At 37.5% G+C, this 22,315-nt stretch overlaps 3 protein-coding genes across 3 annotated transcripts; all 3 read right to left on the bottom strand.

The window, feature by feature from the left end:
- Positions 1 to 917: 917 nt before the first annotated feature.
- il2rb (interleukin 2 receptor, beta) lies at positions 918 to 7,743 on the bottom strand. The gene is made up of 10 exons (XM_042007962.1): positions 7,481 to 7,743; positions 6,569 to 6,666; positions 6,320 to 6,455; positions 6,088 to 6,154; positions 5,867 to 5,960; positions 5,532 to 5,680; positions 5,163 to 5,346; positions 4,947 to 5,052; positions 4,788 to 4,866; positions 918 to 3,983 (listed from the first exon to the last, which is right to left on the bottom strand). The coding sequence occupies exons 1-10, from the start codon at positions 7,483 to 7,485 to the stop codon at positions 3,231 to 3,233; spliced, it is 1,671 nt and encodes a 556-aa protein (XP_041863896.1). The 5' UTR covers positions 7,486 to 7,743; the 3' UTR covers positions 918 to 3,230.
- A 2,710-nt stretch (positions 7,744 to 10,453) lies between these two features.
- LOC121648404 (testis-expressed protein 33) lies at positions 10,454 to 12,173 on the bottom strand. The gene is made up of 4 exons (XM_041998481.1): positions 12,129 to 12,173; positions 11,907 to 12,033; positions 10,929 to 11,039; positions 10,454 to 10,800 (listed from the first exon to the last, which is right to left on the bottom strand). The coding sequence occupies exons 1-4, from the start codon at positions 12,171 to 12,173 to the stop codon at positions 10,718 to 10,720; spliced, it is 366 nt and encodes a 121-aa protein (XP_041854415.1). The 3' UTR covers positions 10,454 to 10,717.
- A 3,322-nt stretch (positions 12,174 to 15,495) lies between these two features.
- LOC121654822 (SUMO-conjugating enzyme UBC9-like) lies at positions 15,496 to 22,287 on the bottom strand. The gene is made up of 7 exons (XM_042009156.1): positions 21,861 to 22,287; positions 21,486 to 21,571; positions 21,237 to 21,320; positions 20,755 to 20,827; positions 19,901 to 20,010; positions 19,706 to 19,785; positions 15,496 to 16,802 (listed from the first exon to the last, which is right to left on the bottom strand). Exons 2-7 carry the CDS (start codon positions 21,549 to 21,551, stop codon positions 16,739 to 16,741), a joined length of 477 nt encoding a protein of 158 aa, XP_041865090.1. The 5' UTR covers positions 21,552 to 21,571; positions 21,861 to 22,287; the 3' UTR covers positions 15,496 to 16,738.
- Positions 22,288 to 22,315: the final 28 nt, after the last annotated feature.

Consider the following 22,315-nt stretch of genomic DNA (forward strand, 5'->3'; position numbering starts at 1 on the left):
TTAGCCCCTTGGATTCTAGCAGCCCAAAACAAGAGTCATTGGTGGTATAAACAGAGACTTTTAGAAGGTTTTCGTGGGCACAACCCACATATTCAACTCTGCTGCTCATACCACAACTGCAATTTCCTTACAAATGTGGCACCATTTAAAAAAAAATAAACAGGTTTTCCAACAGTTAAAATTTTATTGCCAAGAGACAAAGAAATAATCTATTAAACACAAATTCCCTTACTTTTTATGCTAAGAATACCTTCATGACTCAGCTTTAAAAACATTAGATCAACATGAAATACATTCATTTTTTTACATAATCACATCTAAAGTCATGTTTCACTGCTTATAAAGTTCCAGATAACTTTGCAGAAACAAGGAGTTTTTATTTTAGTAAAGGCTAATTATATTGTAAAATGACATGAACTATTTCCATTAGTTCTCGCAGCGCATATCTTTGTAAAAGTTGGATTAAAGTTACAAAGAATTAAAAAAAAGAAGAAAAAATTGTATTTACTACTCTGTGGACAATCTTTTTTGTTTTCTTCTTCTTTTCTTCTTTTTTTCATATCACTTAAACAACTTCAGGTCTGCTCAAAACTACCAAATATGAACCAGTTTTCAGATTTGTTTTTCCCTTAAATGTAATATTAGAATAAAAATAAACAAACAAATAAAAACGCTAAAAAAAAAATTGCGTGTGAACTAATCTCTAATTCATCAGTGTGAACATGATTATTGTGCAAAATACAACTTTGAAAATCGAAATATAAAGTTTACCTCATGAAACAGGAAAGGATTTGAAACAGAAACGTCCAGGCTTTGAATATGTGAGGAATGTTTTGGTTGAAGCATAGGCAGTGGGTTATTCTTCTACTCATGCAAAGACATAAAACACATTCCTTTCAACCGTGGAGTGTTTGTTCTTTTGTTCAGCACTTTGGGCAACTGCTGTTGCAGAAAATGTGCTATATGAATAAACTTGAACTTAAACTTTAACTTAAAGAGGCCCTTTTAAAACACCATTACTTACTCTTAACACAAACACACACACACACACACACACAAATGCAAAATAGTTGAGTCTGGTGGAAAAGAGCCTAAATGTTAAATAACACTACTTTTCTTCTAAATGAAAATGGCATGACAGAATAGTTTTGACCATGAAGGAGTCCAAAAGGAGTATCTGATACTACATAAAAAGTACTAATGCAATCTTGCTCATTTTTAACATATCCAAGACTCAAATCACCACTAACAGCCCACCTCACTATTTATTATTATATGGAAAGTATATTTCATGTCTTTTTATTAATTATTCATTCAAATCATTAAACTGGTATTTAAAGGGTTAATATCTTGAAAATTACTGAATGTTTGCTAGTTTTGAGCAAATCTTAAGTTGTTTATGAAGTTTTTTTTATGAGAAAAAGCAGAACAAATATTGATGTATGATGATTTAATAGCAGTTTCATGTTTACATGTTTACATTTTTGCTACAAAGGTATTCAGATGGTGTAAAATACATCAACAGAGTATAAAATGTGGGATAAAAAGATACAGGATTAAAAAAGTTTGACTTAAAAGAAGAGGTCTTGGAGAAGTTTCTGTCGCAATAATCACAGAATACCAAAAAAAAAAAAAAGTTTACAATGTACATAAATGCCTGATGAGACACAAAAGTTGATGATGGTAGACAAAAACAAATAAACCAATAAAGAAACCCTAAACTCATGTAAGTGAAGACTGTAATGCCGGCTGTTTGCATGGTTGCTTGTGACAAACCCATGAGTAGTTAATGCTCAGTCATTACTGTTGCTTATATTCATGTAATGCCATATTTGCCCCACTATTTCTGTGTAGTATAACTGGTGGTCAGCCTAGTTCATTGTAGAGCAGGGCATGTGTGGCCAATGCTAATGGATCACTGGAAAACTTCACTTTTGTGTTGCTTTTTTGCCTATTCCAATCTCTGAGATCCTGAAACTGACAGACGTTACTTAAGATTTACTCCTTGAGCGAGCCAAAGATTTTACTGACAAATTTCATTAAAAATGGCTTTCAAGCCTTTTTTGGGGGCAAGATTTAAAGGAACCGAGTATATGACAGCATTGATTGCTTAATTAAATCACTTTACTTCAATCTGCCCTTCTCTGTTAGCTTTTGCTAGTTTGTGGGTAAAATAAAGCTCATGGAATGATAAAAGTCATTGCTGCTTTCTTCTTTTACTTATCAAGATTACCTTTGATAAGCATGAAGTTGACAGCAGCATATAATTAAGCTAATTTTAACATGAGCTAACATTTTGCTCCGCTCATCAAGATGTCCTAGCTTTCTTTATGATAAGGACGACATGAGCCTGGCTTCTACGACGAATTAAGGCCATGACGGAGTGAAATGGACTATCACAGCGTGTTTACACCAAGCAAATGTAGCAACAACACTAATAAAAACACCAAAATTTGTATTTACATCAGCAGGAACTATGCAGAATTTGTCATGATGGGTCTTACTCCCAAATCGTTTTCACTCCACCTCTTCACTCATTTCCATCTAACCTCATCTGAAGCACCAGATAGTTCAAAATAGAAGGGAACTGAACGGATTTCTCTGGATCGGTGCATATAGCTCAACATTGTTCATATCTACTGATTAAACTTGCATCTAAACTTTGAAAATAATCAGACAATTCAAATGCATCTTCTTTGCAAAGCATTGGCCATTTTGGTTTGTTTGGTAGTCTGGTCCTACCTGGGAGATAAGAAAGAGCATCCTGGCTGTTCAGCATGAATATCTAAACCTAATCCAGCATCGTAGATGATATGTTGGCAGTTGCATCAAAGGTCAAGAGGACAATGTCAGACCTCATTCTGCATAGCCTCTATTATGTCTCAATATGGTGTGTTTTAGTATATACAGTGTGTGTGCTTGCCTGGCCTTCCTGCAGGAAAAGCATGGAGCAGCATGAAGAGGAGAACAACAGCACACTGCTGAGCAGCTACAATCTTGCAGATTCTTTTAGAGTTGCAACAGTTAGTATCCTCAATTCCCACAAGACTTAAAAGCATAATATGTGATGTAACACAAAGGCAAACATCCCTCTATCCTAACCTTTTCAGCATGTTGCTACATGAAATTATATATATATATTTTAATACAAAACTAGCTTTGAAAGTACTTTACAAAATGTCCCAAATGAAATGAGGATAGTGGCTTAATCAAAATTTAATCGCACATTTTTAGATGGATTTATTGCTGAATGTTGTATGCAGCTCTTTGAGTGTCAGATAACCTGTTTTAGAAGGTTCTACAGGCATGGAGGAAGACCTGCACATGGCACTAGAAACAAGCCATGCTGCAGAGCTGCCGCTGGCTGCTGCCTCAGGCACAGTCGCCTGCTGGCTGTCAGAGAGCGTCTGTGTAACAGTGGAAGGATGAGGAGGAGCTGGATGGGCGGAGGGGGGGCACGTGTGAGAAGGAAGATGTGCAGGAAGGATGAGAACAGGAGAAATCAGATTATCAAGAACATTTTCACCTTCTGTGTCTGTATATTTCGTTATGTCCATCTCATTTTCCATTGTGATGCCAAAACCAGAGTCGGGGCACTCTGGCACCCTTTTCAGACTCTCATAAGATGGACAGGAGGCGAGCGGAGCACACGGGGAAGGGTGATGGCTGTGGCTGTTGGGCAGATTGCAGAAATCATCCTGATAAGTGAAGTAAGCCGGATCGGTTTGAGGTGAGCCACCGGATGAGCTGGACATGAAATAACCCATGTTAGAGTAGTCAGACAAAGAGGAGGAGTTGTAGACAACCCCACTGATGTTGGAGCCAGAGGAGGGGTCGCCATTAAGCAGGGCACTGGTGGGACTGGAGGATGGAGAGAGGAAGGGTAACCCTTTCCAGTCCTCACACACCTCCACCGAGGAAATTTGGTCACATGACTGGGGTGTGATGAATGATTCAGAAAGTGGCAAGGGATTCAGCCATTTCTAGGGAAAAGAGAAACAAATTCAGATGTGGGAATGAGTTTGTGACCCTGCTTTGTAATAGTAGTACTAGTTTATTCACAAACATAGAGAAATACAACCTTTTATTTTTTTACAGTGGCAGGAGTGTGAATGGTGTCCCCATCTTTATATATTCTATTATGTCTATTCTATCATGCCTCTGTATGAATGTTGTTGGTGGATCAGTGTTTATAGGAAGGACGACTGGAATGAGGCTTAAATAAGCACTTTGAAGGTAATCATGTTTAACAAGCCTTCAGTGATCATAACCATGAAAAGAGCTCTGGGGGGAAAATTATACTCATCAATTTTAGGGCACGTTTGACTTTATTTTTTGGAGTGTTTCCACCTTTTTTAGGTTGGAAATGCGTCACACCATATAATATTAAAATAATGTAAAAGAGGCTTAAATAAAGTTTTAGACAGAGTGAGAAGTGCAGAGTGGAAGAAGAAATCTCAGCTTTAAAAATAAAGCTGCATATTTCTATCTTTTTTGTCAAAAATAAGTAGGACATTTGAAATTAAGAAAAATTCATCACTAAGGATACATGATGCTGACTAAAATCTCTTTAACGTCTATGAGTTAATCTACACTTTACCGGCAGAAACAGTGATAAATTTGGGCACAGCCAGATTTCATATTTATCAGCCATGAATGAGTGACAACATAAATAAATAAATTCAAAAAGTGCACATTTAGAAAACACACTATAAATAGTTTAATAATTGCTGTGCTTAATCACATGCCCCAAACACTGAATGCATGTTGAGGATGTTTATTTTTACCTCCAGATTTCCTCCATGGACAGAGTGGAGAGAGTGGAAGTAGTAAGAGGGGTTCGGTATTGGCTTTACTTTGAAGAACCTGACAGAAAAAAAGGAAACTTCAGATTATACTGCGTGCAAACACACACTAAGAGGCACTTAATGCTGCAATAAACTCACCGCCTGGTTTTGCAGTTCTTATAAAGGGACAGAGGGACAGTAATGATGAGACAGACAGTGAGCATGACTCCCATCACGATCAGAGGCTTTTGCTCCAGCCACCACTCTGAAACACAGCTCATTTATGAGAATCAGGAAAGAAGGATCCTGTGTTGTTTTGCTTTTTTTTTTATATATATGTGCTCAAGAACTTTAAAATAATTTTTCTGTTCATACCTTGATTTTTTGTCTCATCCACTTTGTCTGTCGGTCCCATCCAAGATGTTACTGGACTCCAGTTGCTCCAGTGGCTTTTATCTCTTTTACTGGGCTTCACTCTCACCCTGACCCGCTGGTGGCCCTTTAGCTGAACACTAGAAAATTTCAGCTCTTGCTCTTGTGCAGTAAATTTCATGGCTTCCTGATGACACATTAAAATTCGGCATCAAGATTAGGATGTTACACGAATGATGTTACACGTATGATCAGGTATTTTCTGCTTACAAATCCAAGCACTACTTCATGAGGGATGAAACTTTAGCTTGCTTATTTTTTGTGAATATAAGTTTGAAAGTATGTGTGGTAAAAGTGTTAACAGGTGCTTACCCCCCAAGAATGTTTGTTCTTTGTGACTTGGACTTCAAAGTCAAATGTGGATTTGAACAGGTAAGAAACAGGACTCCCTAGGCTCCATGAAATCCGGGTTTCATTGGTAGTGAGGCTGACATTTGGAGCATCTGGAGGATGCATTTTAACTGAATGCACACACACAAAAAGAGATTGATAAGCTATAATGAAAATTATTTAAAACATACTTATTGTTTGCTGTGCAGAGCTGATTCTTTTCCTCACTTTTTATGCAGTTTTTTGAAGATTTTTTGGGGGACTTTTTCAGTTAAAACTTGTTTAGAAGTTGCTCTACAGAGGTAAAAGAAACTCACTGTGATCCTTTGGGGTGTAGTCCGTGAGATTCTCCACCAACTTGCCATTACACTCCACACTGATGTTCGGCATCACCTCATAACCACTGAATTCCTGCAGGGAACCGTTAAATTGTACTGGAATAAGAACGTGAGTTTTCCTAACAGTAATTATTACAGTAAGAGAAAGAGGCCAGTTAATGGTTTGGTAATCTTGTGCAAGATAAATGCTAGGGACTTACTATTCCTTCAAATGCAAAACTACAGCCTGGAGGAGACTTCATGTGTTGTTTCAGTTTGCAGCGTCGCCTAAAAAAAAGGGACAAAATCTGACTTAATGCCCCACTTTTGATTAGCTGATGACTAAAACCTTTATTTTCTCATAATTATTTATTTAGTGTGATTTATTCCTCATAAAGCGTAATTTAAGTTAAATTTCGACATGCAGTAATGAAAACATCTGCCATATCTTACTTAATAAATTCAAATTGTGTTATTGGTTTCCAATCTTTCATCACACCAGAAATCCAACAGTCCTCTCCAGAGCTGTCCTGAAAGCTGATCCAAGTACAGCTGACGTTGTTGACAAGGTCATTTGTACAGTGGAGTCCTTGTGTGTTGGAGAAGAAGAAAGAGACGATGGTGTCTATATGCTAGTATATCAGATTTCTGAGCCACCCATTTTTGCCTAACAAAGCCACAGAGGGGCAAAATTTAACTTACCGAGTGAGTCTTTATGACAGCGAACTGGACGCACTGGAAACAAAACCACCAGGATGTATAAGAACCACAGCAACTCCGTGTCCATGACTGCGATATGACTGTAAGCAGACAGGATTAAACCTCAAGTAAAACAGAAAATATCCCCCAACGTTCAGAACTTATTGAAAAATGAGGTGAGAGCCGATGACATTTTTAGTTCATAACTCACTCCTGAAACCCGGAGGCTGAAACTACATCACCAAAAATTTCTACTGTTACAGAGATTACTAGAGCATCAGATAGCAATACCAACTGAAACTTGAATGAAAACACTTTAAAGAGTGGAGAATTTATAAATTAGGGGCTTCTTTTTGGTTGTACTGCTTTTTTGAGAGTCATACTTGATTAAAAATAGTACATATATATATATATATATATATATATATATATATATATATATATATATATATATAGAGAGAGAGAGAGAGAGAGAGAGAGAGATAGATATAGATAGTATGGTATACAGTATATAAATATAGTATGGCTGACTTCATGTTTGATAAACTAGTCACAGTGATCAGCTGGCAAATAATTATGATTATGATATTTAAAAGTAGATTACATTTTTTTAAATAGTTGCAAATAGAGTCATTCAGTGCTGGTTTTCTATCCAAACCGAAAGTGGGCCAGACAATAAATGTCCTGAGAATGTATCACTGACATTTTAAGCATACATATACAGAAGAAAGAAGCAACTTCCTTCTTAAATAATCAGCCTTTAAGTGAGGAGAGCTACTGAGTATCATCTAGGTTTGAATAAATTAAACCATAATATGTGCAGGCAAGTGTGCATACTAATATATTTTTACTGTTGTTGATTTAAAAGAAACATTTTTATTCTCATACATTAACAAAATTAAGTTAAAAAAGTACCTCATGAGTGCTGGTGGCAGATGGTCAGCAGGAAGAAACACATCGTTGCCTCCTTTGCTGGACTGATGAAGATTTTCTTCACTTCTGCTTCTTTCTGTCCCTCTTTCTTTCTATTTATACATTACTCTCTCTCTTTCTCTCTCACTCTTGTGTAAGCAGTTGCTCATCCCTCTATCTCCTCATTCTCACCTCTCTGACTTCTTTTAAGTGCCCAGTGACATTTTCCACTTGAAACCACAGCATACGCATAGGTCTTACAGGAAGCTTTGTGCAGCTATGAGTGATAGTGAGAGGGGACGGGCCCCGGGTGGAGAGCGAGAGGTGGTGCTGGTGTTAGTGGAGGGAGGGGTGATGGTAGTGGGGGTTGCGCCTTGTTTACATGGTGCCTCTTCTTACACCCACCAGCAACTGGCACTGCTACCTGGGCCCCCCATCTCATGGTTTAAGGTTATAATATTTGCATAAAAAGCAACACCACATCCTGTTTCAGTTGTGACTTAAAGTGGTGTTGTATGGAGAGAAAATCTTAGTTCTATGAAGTGGTTTTTGTCATTGAAACTCTGCTTTAAAAAGAAAGATTCAAAAGATTAAAGAGGCTAAAGAAACCAGATTTTGAAAAGTGGAACGTGGACAAAGTGACATCTGTCTCTGTCTCCCACACACAAAAGCTTTGTAGCATCAAAACATACTTCTGCTACAGCCAAAACCAACACAGACGCATATACACAAATGCATCTGAAAGGAAAAGGATCAACTTGTTGTCTATGCAGCAGTCATTGAATGTCTAATGTCTGCAGTAGTGGTCTGTTAACTAACACCACTTTGTCAAATCTGACCACAAGACAGTATTAATACACAATTCACAGCTGGGCTAATAAATTTGGTCCCATGAGGTCCACAGTCCTGCAGGGTTTTCAATGTGTCCCTGCTCCAACACACCTGACTCAAATTAATGAGTCATTGTGGAGAACTCCATAGGCTGTAGGATCCATTTAATTTGAGTCAGGTGTGTTGGAACAGGGACATATTAAAAACCAGCAAGACAGTGGCCCTTATAGGTATGAATTGAGTACCCCTGCAATTGAGAAAGAAATAATAAAATAAATAAGCTCTTTTTGGCATACTTGATCTTTTATAAAGTGTCTTGTACCTTCAGGTCTTATTCTCCCAAAATTTGGGCTTTTGTAAAATCATTTTTCCTCAAGACTGAACATATTGTCAAATATTGCAAGCATGCTTGGTTAATTTTAACATCTTGCTAGATCATTGCAGGTTTGGAAAATTGTCTGGCATGTTTCTAACATTTTTCATATCACCTTAAAGTTCAGTGAAGGGCCATTGTGTAACACGCCTCCATATTTCTAGACTGACAAACCACAAGGCATTCACACAGTCAACATGACATGTATTAATGTTTGAACACACAGTCTGAGTGGGTTTAGTTCTGCAGTAGGCCAGAGATAATGTAATGACAGCTGCCACTAGTTTCTGTAGTTATTTAGGTGACAGCTTCAGCTTGAGGTAGGACCAGAGGGGTACAACGGTGCAGAAAAGGTGTAGGAGTAGGAAGAAGAGCACACAGCGCTGACTGAAAGGACAGCATCTGCTGTGCCGGAAAGCCGCTGAGACCATAGCGATATTTTTGCTCATCAGCCAAACAAAAAAACATCTCAAATCAATACATCACAAAGGGCTGGGTTCAATGGGGAGGAGGTGAGAACAAAAACAAAAAGGGTACACTTTTTTGTTTGCAACAAAGGGTGCAAATCCTGTAGCATTGTGTGTGCCTGTTTGTGTGTGTGTGTGTATATATATAGAATAGAATAGAAATAATTTATTAATCCCTTTGGAGAGTCCTCAGGGAAATTATATATATATATATATATGTATAGACAGCAACAGGTATTATGCTCTCTTTCTCTTATGTTTAATGACTCATTAAATGCCGATGCTAGTAGTTAAATGTACAATTCCTGTGTATCTGGCCTGAGTTGACTAAATTTAATATCCTGTAATTCAAAAGGCTGTTCATTAAATGAATAAGTCATATTATTTGACACTAGGTCTGTCAGAATTATGACAGGAGTCCAAACTAGCAAGAAAAAGCTGAAGCAACAGTTATGCTAACAGCTAAGGGTAGCCGATATGAGGCTTTAGGTACTGTGATGCTAAATATTAATGTTAGCTAGCTAACAAGGACAAAGAAAACTGGTTAAAAACAAAAAAGGGCTAGATTTTTTCCCTTAACTTTATGAAGAAAAACAAAAACATCAAGCAAAAAGGGTAACTTTTTAGTTTCTATGCTAATTTGGAATTACAAATTACCTAGTTTAAACAAGCTAACATCTAAATAATTGAGCTTAAAACAAGAAACGTCTCTGCATGTATGCATTTTCTATGCTATACCTAAGTCATAAATGGCAGAAGATGCCCAGCCTTGACTGGGTCAGTAATTATAACTTTTAACAGTCTCTGATCAACTCTGCTTAGAAAAGAATGGATCCAATTGCTACTATGGCTTGACAGGAGGCAAGGTTGTGACAAAAAAGCAAGTTTCAGTGGTTTCTGTTGAAACCACCTCCATTCTGCTGCCTGCACACATCACACAAAGCAATGACTGTCCTCTTCAGCTGCTGCTAGCATTCAGTTCTTTTTGTTTCAGTTTGAGCTGGAGGATGTGTTTTATGTGACATAAATTTTACAGTTTTCTTCAACATTTCAACATAAATTCAAATAAAGTAAACACAGCTCAAAAATTCTGATCAATTCAAGTTTTATTTTCCTTTGCACAGCTTATATATTTATATATAGATATATATAAATATATATCTATATATATATATATAGATATATATATATATATATAATATATCCCTATTGAATCCCATGGCAAAGTGACCCCAAAACTTTTGAACGGTAGTGTATATATATATATATATATATATATATATGAAAATGTACATGAGCACAAACAAAACACACACAAGTAATTTCATGTTTTAGCACCAGTTTATATTTATATTTGGTTAACCCTAAACCCACATATCACAATATTTCTTTTGTCTAACCAAACATCTTCTGGTGGTATTTTTTTCTCCAACAGTCTTCCTCTTGTTTGTTTAGTTGCAAGTTTAAAATGGCAAGCAACAACTTTGGTTGCATGTCCAAAGTAAACCAGAGTGTGAATCACACAGGTGCTGTGCATGTTGTGGTGTCAAAGTATTGCAACAGAAGTAGCTATTTTGTGGTGCACCTTTTTTCCATTTGTGTCAGTAACTTTTTGAGCTTCTGGTGCAAGATGTTTCGTTCTGTCCACTGGACTGCGAAGTAGAAACAGTGTTAGATATACTTTTTTACATATGAAAAAGATGCATCACAACAACCGCACTAAGAAAATTAGATATACAGTAAATGCAGAGAGGAGAAGAGGAGGGAAAAGGATGCTTACCCACGTCATCTGTTTGATGGCCAAACCACAGATGGGGGTCAGCAGGCCATGTGGTCAGAGGGTGGCTGATGTACGAGTCCCTGGTGACAGATTTCCATGTTGAAGATGTGCCTGGTGACAGAGAGTTCAGCTTAGAATGAAATAAGAACGTAACAACTAAGAAGTTTAAAACCTGCATTTGTTACTATATCTATACTTTAAAAATTAGTTAGCTCTTTAGTATTTCAGCTATGTATTAAAGAGACATTTGGAATGTCCAGAGAGCTATTTGCAGCTCCAGAGCTGCAGACCCCTGATTTTGTGTTTGTAAACCAAGATTTACTGCGTTTTCTCATATATATATATATATATAGAGAGAGAGAGAGAGAGAGAGAGAGAGAGACAGACAGACAGACAGACAGACAGACAGATCTATCTATCTATCTATCTATCTATCTATCTATCTATCTATCTATCTATCTATCTATCTATCTGTGTGTAAATCACTACTTTCTTCAGAAACACTTCGAAGACACAATACAACATGCACAAACCCAAGTTGAAACTAAGAAAAGAAAACAACCACTGTATGTTGCCCTCTTCGAGCTTGTGCTCTTCTAACAAGACATGAAGTCAAAATGAAAAATTATTGGAAACTGGAGAAAAGAGGCTCCATGTAACTTATTTGTGTAGAATTTATAAACCAGCCTTCGTGATGGTATCGGAGTGTGTTAGTGCATGTAACATGAGAAACTTGTCCATCTGTAAAGACATCATTAATATTTAACAAAATGTACAGGTTTTGGAGAAACATATGCTGCTGTGTTCAACAGAGAAAATCTTACTTATTTCAGCAAAACAATACCAAACCTCATTCTGCACGCTAGCACAGAAGACTCTCTAGTCAAAGAATCTTTGTGTTTTAAAAAACCAGGACAGCTGCAACAGAGCCGTAAGAAAACTGGAGTCTAAACAGTGACTGCATATAAATGACCAGACCTGGAAATATGTTAGTTCGAAGGCAGTGGCTCAAGCTGAGATAGCCATGGTGATGCAGGGTTGATCCAGCATCTGTATAAGGAGCAAGCGACAAAGGTGGGACCTCGGGAATTTCTACAGCTTTCATCTGCAATACAGATATTCAGCACAGAATGGGTCAACCGAAATGGTCCTCACTGGTGCAGAAAGTAAAAAAGTATCTAAAAAAAATTGTCGTCTTACCTTTGTCTTTGCTTGTTTTGTGTCTTCTTGGCCAAGTGAGGTCATCATCCCAAGATGAGAAACCGCTGGGGTGGCGAAGCAAGCAATAGGTGTTAAAGGTGTTACATTTCTTTAGAATGTCATGCAAGATACCTGAGAACATTACATCAGGTTTCACCCCCCACGCCATCCTAAAAAGAAAAAAACGTGACATTTGATTAAAACAAGCAACAAGCGAAAGGAAATAGCACCTCAGATAAACAACACAACTTATTACTGTCATTATTTCTTGAAAAAAAAACAAAAAAAAACAAACAAACAAAAAAAAAAACAACTTCATCAAAATGTTGAAACACTGGTGTGATGATTCAATGGCTTGTAGAAACACATTTCACTACTTGATGCCTTTTCAGTATGAGCTTAGTTTTTCACATGGTTCACTCTTTTTTTGCTACCATGCATTGAAGTTAGCAGATATTTGAACATGCACAGCTCTGTTAAGGTCCACTATAGTATGTCATCAAGCTGAGGTCTGGTCTTTAACTGTGTCAATGGAGATTTGACTCCTTTCTTTTTCACTAATGCTGTTGTAGATTAGCTTCTGTATTTGGGACCTAATAAATGTCCTAATGAAAGTTCCAATTTCAGCCTCCACCACTGTGTTTCACACAGGGTTTGGGAGGTTTTTATAATGCAGAGCACCACATTTGTTTCTGAAGTTGTGCTGCATTGCTATTTTTATATATATATATATATATACAGTCATGGACAAAATTGTTGGTACCCTTCGGTTAATGAAAGAAAATATCACAATGGTCACAGAAATAACTTGAATCTCACAAAAGTAATAATAAATAAAAATTCTATGAAATTTAACCAATGAAAGTCAGACATTGCTTTTCAACCATGTTTCAACAGAATTATTTAAAAAAATAAACTCATGAAACAGGCCTGGACAAAAATGATGGTACCCCTACAAAAGACTGAAAATAATGTGACCAAAGGGACGTGTTAATCCAAGGTGTGTCCACTAATTAGCTTTACAGGTGTCTACGATCTTGTAACCAGTCAATGGGCCTATATATAGGCTACAGGTAGTCACTGTGCTGTTTGGTGACATGGTGTGTACCACACTCAACATGGACCAGAGGAAGCAAAGGAAAGAGTTGTCTCAGGAGATTAGAAAGAAAATTATAGATAAGCATGTTAAAGGTAAAGGCTATAAGACCATCTCCAAGCAGCTTGATGTTCCTGTGACTACAGTTGCACATATTATTCAGAAATTTAAGATCCATGGGACTGTAGCCAACCTCCCTGAACGTGGCCGCAGGAGGAAAACTGATGACAAATCAAACAGACGGATAATACGAACGGTAACAAAAGAGCCCAGAAAAACTTAAAGAGAATAAAGGTCAACTTCAAGCTCAAGGAACATCAGTGTCAGATCGCACCATCCGTCGTCGTTTGAGCCAAAGTGGACTTAATGGGAGACGACCAAGGAGGACACCATTGTTGAAAACAAATCATAACAAAGCCAAACTACATGTTGACAAGCCACCAAGCTTCTGGGAGAATGTCCTATGGACAGATGAGACAAAAATGGAACTTTTTGCCAAGGCTCATCAGCTCTATGTTTACAGATGGAAAAATGAAGCATATGAAGAAAAGAACACCGTCCCTACTTTGAAACATGGAGGAGGCTCTGTTATGTTCTGGGGCTGCTTTGCTGCATCTGGCACAGGGTGTCTTGAATCTGTGCAGGTACAATGAAATCTCAAGACTATCAAGAGATTCTAGAGAGAAATGTGCCAGCCAGTGTCAGAAAGCTTGGTCTCAGTCGCAGGTTATGGGTCTTGCAACAGGACAATGACCCAAAACACAGCTAAAATCACCCAAGAATGGCTAAGAACGAAACATTGGACTATTCTAAAGTGGCCTTCTATGAGCCCTGACCTAAATCGTATTGAGCATCTTTGGGAGGAGCTGAAACATGCCGTCTGGAAAAGGCTTCCTTCAAACCTGAGACAACTGGAGCAGTTTGCTTATGAGGAGTGGACCAAAATACCTGCTGAGAGGTGCAGAAGTCTCACTGACAGTTACAGGAATTGTTTGATTGCAGTGATTGCCTCAAAAGATTGTGCAACAAAATATTAAGTTAAGGGTACCATCATTTTTGTCCAGGCCTGTTTCATGAGTTTATTTTTTTAAATAATTCTGTTGAAACATGGTTGAAAAGCAGTGCCTGATTTTCATTGGTTAAATTTCATAGAATTTTTATTTATTATTACTTTTGTCAGATTCAAGTTATTTCTGTGACCATTGTGATATTTTCTTTCATTAACCGAAGGGTACCAACAATTTTGTCCATGACTGTGTATATATATATATATATATATATATATATATATATATATATATATATATATATATATATATATATATATATATATATATATATATATATATATATATATATATATATATATATATATATATATTTTTTTTTTATAGAGAACTGGCTTTCTCCTGGCAAATGTTATACTTGTTCAGTCTCTTTCTGATTATACTGTCATGAACATTTAATATTTAACATGACAACTGAGGTCTGTAGAGTTTGAGACTAAGCGTTTAATACCAGTCTTTGCTTCTAGGTGCATCCTTTGCTTTTCCACGTTTCCACCTTAGATTTGTTTTTAGGAATCTTTAATGCCTAATGTATTATAGTGTCTAATTATTAGCATTATGTAGGTAATTTAATTATTTAGTTGCACTAAGCAAATTTAGATGAACTATACATATAAGAGTCTGTTTCTGTGAGTATAACAGGAACAGAGCAAACTCAACAACCTTTTATAGCAGACAGCAACAAATAAACTCCATGGGCCATGTAGGGTGTAGCGTTACATGTTTTCATATAAAAAGTCTCAGGAGCTCTTAGGAGTGGTTCCAGATGTGCTTAGAAATGTTGTTTGTAAGAGCATATATTACATATATTTGGTGGTTTTCTACAATTGGCTGAGAGACCTCACAGAGCTGTAGATCTTTTTTTAATAATATCATCTATTTTTTTTTATTAAATATCAAGTAATCTGGAGCTCTTTTTACCTCAAAAAAAAAAGAGCTCATCACACAATGGAGCCACCTCATCGCAGAAACAACACACTGGCATCAAGAACAGGAAAAGAAGGAAACAACAGGATCATGTTTAATACATACATTTCTGAAACCTAATACATAACTACACGGTAAAAAGTGGACCTTCTTGCAACACTTCAGGTTCCTGAAAGTTCATATTTATGTCGCTGAGCAGACTAAAGTAGCATCTGTCTGCAAACTCCATTAACTGCAGGAAAAAGATAATCCTGAAAGACCAAGAGGCAAGACAATGTTTTCTGTTTGTTTTTATTCAACTTTATTTCACAATTTCAGACCATTTTTATTGTGTCCTTTGTTATACCACACACAATGTCAACTGGCTAAAACAATATAAAACATAACTCCCACAGTTTTCTGTTATTTATATTATGTACATGCACTCAAAAATTTCAGAGGCAAAGGGGGAAAAGAAAAAAAAAAAAGCTAGGTCTACTTTCAAGTGCACTTTCTTTTGTCATTGTTGGTTGTTGACAGGCCATTCCAGTGAGGATCCTTCAGTTGGACTTGTTTTTTGGTTTTATACATCTATTTTGATTTAGGAGGTGGTGTGCGAGTGACTGACCGAATGAAAAAGCTTGAAAAATAAACACAGCAAAAGGTTTTTGTTAAGTTTTTATGAAACGTCACAGCATCTTTGGAAGAAGACAAAACACTGAATATGAATCTGCGTGAAATTTATTTGTTTCACCTTCTGCTGGATCCACAAAAACAATCTTTACACTATGAAATGTTAGACTAGGATGAAGGACGATGGAGGAAGCAGAGCTATGTCTCTCCTGTCTTACTTTCAGTCTCTGCTTCCTTTCCTAACATGGACTGAACTTCTCTTCCTGCCTACATGAGGGCTAGTGTTTGGTTCACAACCAACATTACAGAAGTGCCAGGATTGTCTTTTACTTAAATAAGTTTTCTTTTGGATGCTTTTCTCAAAACTCTGAAGTTAATCTGTAATAAAGAATTAGCTTAGTTGTGCTTCTGTCTCAGTTTGTGGGAACATTCATGACAAAATATCCACAATTGATGGTTTGATCGAAGCTGGGAGATGGTATAACGGATGAAATCTTCTTGGCTGAGCATCACACAGAGTTTGGGCATGAAGTTGTATTTGTACAGCTCTGACGACACATTACTTATGGCATTGATGGGGACATGAGTAAGTTTAGCACTCTGAACTCTGACAAAACTGGAGATATGGTTTATACAACAGTTACAAATGTCATATTGATAGCAGAGTTCTAGCATCATCAGCTATGCATTTGATGCATAAATACTTCTTAAACACAAATACAGTCATATTTTTTTAATAAAAAAAAAGGAGGAAAGAAAAAAGAAAACAGGCTTGTCACCTGTGCAATAGTATAGTAATACTCAAACGTGGATTCTTATTGGAGTGGTCCTTCAGGTGCCGCCCGCCTCCTGTTTGTTACCACTGTCACTTCAGGCTGTTCAGGCAAGGCCGAGGGCAGCTTTCCACTCTATGTGGGGGCAAACTTCTTGGCCTGTGCCCTTACCCGCTTCTCATAGTCCATCCTGTTCTGACTGAAAGAGATTAATCAAAATAAATAAAAGCAACACTAAGTACATTTTAGCTTTCTTTCTGTAACTCTAAAACCTGGCAGGTGTCAAGCCTTGTACAGAAAGACACTCGATACCTTTATTCAAATGCAAACCCCAAAACAGTCGGGATGCTGTGTGAAATGTAAATAAAACAGAACGTAATCACTCGCACGTCTCATAAACCCGGACTTTATCCTTAATTGAACAACAGATAAAAGGCTAAAAGTGAAACATTCGACTGTTTTATGAAAAATGTTTGGCTTGTCCTGAAGTTGATGGCAGCAAAGTGTCTCCAGAAGTTGGAACAGGGCAACAAAAGACTGAAATACTAACAAACAGCTGAAGGAACACGTCGCAACTAACCTGGTTAATTGGTTAACAGGAGAATGAAAAGACTGGGTAGAAGAAGACCACCTTAGAGAAAGAATTGCAAAAACTTTTAATATTATCTAATCTACAAGACATAATGTTATCACAACATCTGAGGAACCTGGAGACGTCTCTGTGCACTGAGACACACTGAATACCAAACTGGATGGACGTGATCTTCAGGCAGCACGGCATGAAAAAGAGGCACGATTCTGTCACGGGAATCACTGAATGAGTTCAGGAACATTCCCAGACTGTGAACACAGTTCACCGAGCCAGGAGAGTGGCTGGAGGACCCCCCGCCATGTTGTCACATCAGCAGGAGAACGGCTTGAAGCTGGCTGACCGTTCTACACGCGTGATGGGAGCGGCTGAAAACATGGATGATGATTCCAGCACATCTGGTTTGTGTGGTGGAATCACCAGCCAGTTCCAGTTCAGAAGAGTGTGGTGAGGAATATGGGGGCATCGCAGCTTACAGGATCGAACCGTACCGAGCGGACTTCCTGCCTAGCGAGTCAGACTCTGAGTTGACGGTAGTGACGGTAGAGGCAAACATGGCCGCCGCAGCAGCAGTAGCAAGCGCACGGCCGAGGAACACATGCCTTTGGTACTGATGTTATTTGTTCATACATTTAATTCATTTAAACCCGACTTTTAAAAATGAAATCACAGCAGGATTTTCATGATAACGATGCTGTTATAGGAACCTTGTGTCCGTAACACACACAGGAAGGTGTGTAATCATTTCGTGGCGTGGACCTATGGAATGGACTTAATAAGAAATTAAAGCAAAGAACAAATGTAAATAAATTTACAAAGCAATACAAAAAAGAATTGGTTGGGAAATATAAGGTGGAGGAAAAGTTGTTGTATTAGTAAATATTAATGGGCTCAATCAACCGCTGCGTAGAAATGAGGTCAGTATTACTGTAGTAATCCAGGAGGCGAGGGTTCAACAAGTGTGGTGGCAGCATCTGCTTTTATCTGAACTGTGAATAAAAATGTGTCTGATATAAAAAACTGATACTGAAGTTTATTTTTTTTTATTTTTTTTAAGTTTTTTATTTTTATATTATGTATTTGTACAACTTAAAATGGAAAACCATTTTAAGTTGTATTCTAAATACGACGATGATGCTAAAATATTGTGTCCTAAGCTAAACATCGCTCTGTGTTTAGGACTGGGCATCGCCACTAACTTCCTGAATCCATCTGATTCAATTTGCTTTCTATTAAATCCAATTATTCACAGATATAACAAAACCAGTTTTTCTTAATATTAAAGACATCAGATAATTTTTTTATCAAACACTGAGCACGTTTACATCAAAATCAAATATCTGGGAGTAATCAGATTACTGTAATAATCTGATCTGACACGTCGACACACACATTCGAAAGATCGTTGTCTACATTTACTGGTCAGTGTTTCCTCCAGGTTCACAGCCAGAAACGCTGGCATTAAAAAACACTCAGGACAGTTCTGAAGAAAGTGTTTCATTCAGTAGTCACCCTAAATCTTCTTAAAAGTTCAGATCTCAGAGAATATAGATCCAAAAATATTGGATCTATTTAAAGCTCCGAGATTCCTACGACGACGTAGACTCAGCTTGTCCAGCTGTGCATGTTCCTGTGATGGACACGACGCTCTCGGTGGAACGCTGAAGCAGGAGTGTTTCCATCTTCACCTCCCTGAGAGAATTTAAAAAACTCGGATATTTTGTCTGAGCTGACTGACGCTCTGTCTGCTGATGGAAGTGTGATCACCAGCGTGTGCGTGCATGTGCCTGTGTGTGTGGCATCATGGCTGAACTCTGCCGTGGACACAGAGAGCAGCTTTGACATGGTCATGAAAATCAGATAAATAACTTCAGACTTAGCTTTTTGATAAAAGGGTGGAGACTAAACCTGTTCCAGAGGAAATGTGACTTTTAATTATTGTTGTGACTTGATGCCATAAGAGAACAAGATCAAAATAAATGAACTTAACCTTGTAGTGTATGTGTGTGGTGACGTCGCTTCAAGTTATTTTCAAAGCATTGGGTGTTTGCTGACCATGGTGGAGCCCGTGGTCTTAGCATTAGCTGCTAATGGTCGAGGTGATTAGCTGCTAAACAGTTTACAGTTGAATGTGATCCAGTGGTGAATGAAAAAATGCAAATTTGGAATTACTTCAACACAAGTAACCGTTCAGATGTATACGCTAAGATCTCATAGAGAATTTGTAAGTCACGCAAGAGTGGGGTCACTGTTGTTATGGGGAAGGGAAATGTATATAAAAAAAATTCATCGCTATGTTTAATTAATCAATTCAAATCAATCAATTAATTTTTTTACCCAGCTCTAATTCTGTTTTTTTAAACATTTCACATGGCATCCCAACTTCTCTAGAATTAGGTTTGTAAAAGAGCCTTTTCTACTATTTGAACTGTTCTTAAGTAAAATGTCATTTTATTTCAGGTTTAGTTGAAGGTGTCTCAGCAGCTTAAGGCTCCAAAAGCAGACATACATACCAGTAAATTGTATAAGCCTCTGCTTGTGCTGGGTCTTGAATGTTTGGCTCATTCAGCAGCTCCTGAATACCCAATAGGATCTTTAAAGAGGGGTAAAAAAAAACAACAGCTAGCAACCTGTTGGTAGAAAGTACACAAAAACCACTCCGAAACTCACAACAGAATGAGTGAGAGCACGAATATCTGAGTGTTCACCTGTTTGATGGTGATGGCAGGTCTCCAGTCTTTGTCCTCCTCCAGGATGGACAGGCACACAGTGCCTGACGGGTAGACATTCGGATGGAAGATTGGTGGCTCAAATTTGCCTGTGTTGAAAATGAAATCAGAATTTTAAATCTTGAAACAAACTGACTTTGTAGAATTGAAGATTTCAGTTGCAAAATGCAATGTAGTTATTGTAAAAATCCATCATTACCTAGTCATCATTAAGTGATTCACACAATGTCTCTAAAACACAAGAGGATCTGTGAGAGCGCCGTCATTGTGCAAAACTTGTATCACTTTACTCAAAAGGAAAAAGTGCAATTTTCCTCACATCACCGATCACACACTGCTTTTCTTTATCAATTAATCTGAATGTCTTTAGCAGAAATATGGTTCACACCCCGCTACAGGCTGGGATCAACAACAGGCAAGATATATATTTTAAGATTAAAATGTTTTTCTATTTTTAAATAATATGTTTATTCAAGACACTGACAGCACCATGACAACAGTGGGACAATCAACTGTGAGACTGAACTTTGACTCACTAACTCTGCAAACATTCTAAAATCTTACGTCTAATCTCACACTGTGGTCATACGATCACACAGAAACCACAAAATGTTTCCTATATTTATCCATAAATTGAGGTGACTCAAAAGCTTTTAAATACTTACAAGAAACTTTCTGAGAATAAAAAAAGAGGCAAATAAGATATTAATGCACTATTTATAAAGGTTTTATGGTGAAAACGTTTGTTTCCTGTTGAGTGTTTCTGCTTTGATATTTCTGTCTTTGATATTAGTTAAAACCATATGCAAAGATCAGAGCGAAGTCGTACTCACATTTGGGTGGAGAGGAAGGGTAGTCATCTTTAAACAGCATTCTGAGTTTGTAGAGTCCTCCCTCCCACAGAGTCTAAACAAAGAAAAAAACACAATCAGTAAACTCTGAGAAATACTCAAATTTATAAACCACAAAAACAAACAAAAAAAAAACTGTATAAACTAGGTTTGAACATATCAAACATTTATTTCAATTACAATTTTTTCTAATTCATACCAGGAATCTAGTGAGGAGCAACACACAAAAAAAAAACATTAATTGTTTCTAAAGATGGAAAAATGCATGGTTTAAAAGTTCAGGAGCAACTACTAACATGAATAATCCTGATTATAATTTTAACTGCAATTGCGCAGCCCCGTGTAAAAACTACATAGGCACTGGCTGCCTGTTGGGTTAGAAATTCCCACCCATGCCGATTCCTTTACTGGCTCCTGATCACTAAGTTATAATTAAATGTGTAACATGTATTTCATAAACATACTCCTTTCTTCCCTGGGATGGCACACTCCCAGTTCATCAGATTCATGGTTCCATCTGGATTCTTGGTGGGCACAGCAACAAAACCCTGTGTGGTTTAAAAAACACAAATCAGTCCACTTTGTGCCACAGCCATATAGTACACTGGTTTACGTATTAGGTTTTACGTTTGTTGGGATATAGTATAAGTGAAATCTGTGATACAGTGCATACGTAGCTGATAAAGCATGTAATTCAGCATGTTGCTGCTTACAAACGGGTGGTCTTTTCTCCAGGCTTTGCGCTCCTGAGACAGTCTGCTAAGAGCAATACCAGACATTACTGCTCATCAACGCCTCCCTGTGGAAAAACAAACCAAAACTCATCACTTTCATTGAAGCTACTAAAAAACATCTAACTTAATGTCTTGGCTCCTTTCACCAAAATAATAAAATATGCGAAATAATTTACGAATGACCAGCTCCATTGTTTAAAAAAATCAATTAGAAGGTGGTGATAAAAAAAAAGGGGGGTACTAGCCACTGTAGCCCTCGGTAAAGGACAGAAACTACAACTCACGGAAACAGCACACAAAAATAACGTTTCACAAGTCCTAGTGTCTGTGTCACATCTATTCTAGTTAGCTTACCTCGTATTTTATTCGACTAAAAAGCGCAAATGGCGTGGGGTAAGTTTCAGGGCTAGCTTGTTTGCTTCGCTAATGCTAACGTTAGCTTCGCTATGACGGACAGCGACTAGGGAAAAAAAAAACAAAAAACACACCCTTCGACGTTTAAAAACAAAACTATTGGGCCAGTTAGGACGTTAATGGCCAATAGGCTATTTTCACACTATTACTTAAACACAAAATTTAACGTGTAGTTTTGTAATTTGGGGGTAATTAAACAGAGTTATGTAAAACAATGTGACTCCATACACCGCCCAAACCGCGAAAAAGGACCCCAATCTGTTTATTTCGTAAGGACCTTCAGGCAGTGTATGGGACAGCCCAATGCTACACGTCACACATGGTCAGCCATCTTTGTTGTGGATGTGCCGCTTCTTCCTTTTCTTCCTTTTGTCAAAGATATTCATTGTACATGA

Source organism: Melanotaenia boesemani, chromosome 2 (genome assembly GCF_017639745.1).
Source record: "Melanotaenia boesemani isolate fMelBoe1 chromosome 2, fMelBoe1.pri, whole genome shotgun sequence".
In the NCBI taxonomy this organism is placed as follows: domain Eukaryota; kingdom Metazoa; phylum Chordata; class Actinopteri; order Atheriniformes; family Melanotaeniidae; genus Melanotaenia; species Melanotaenia boesemani.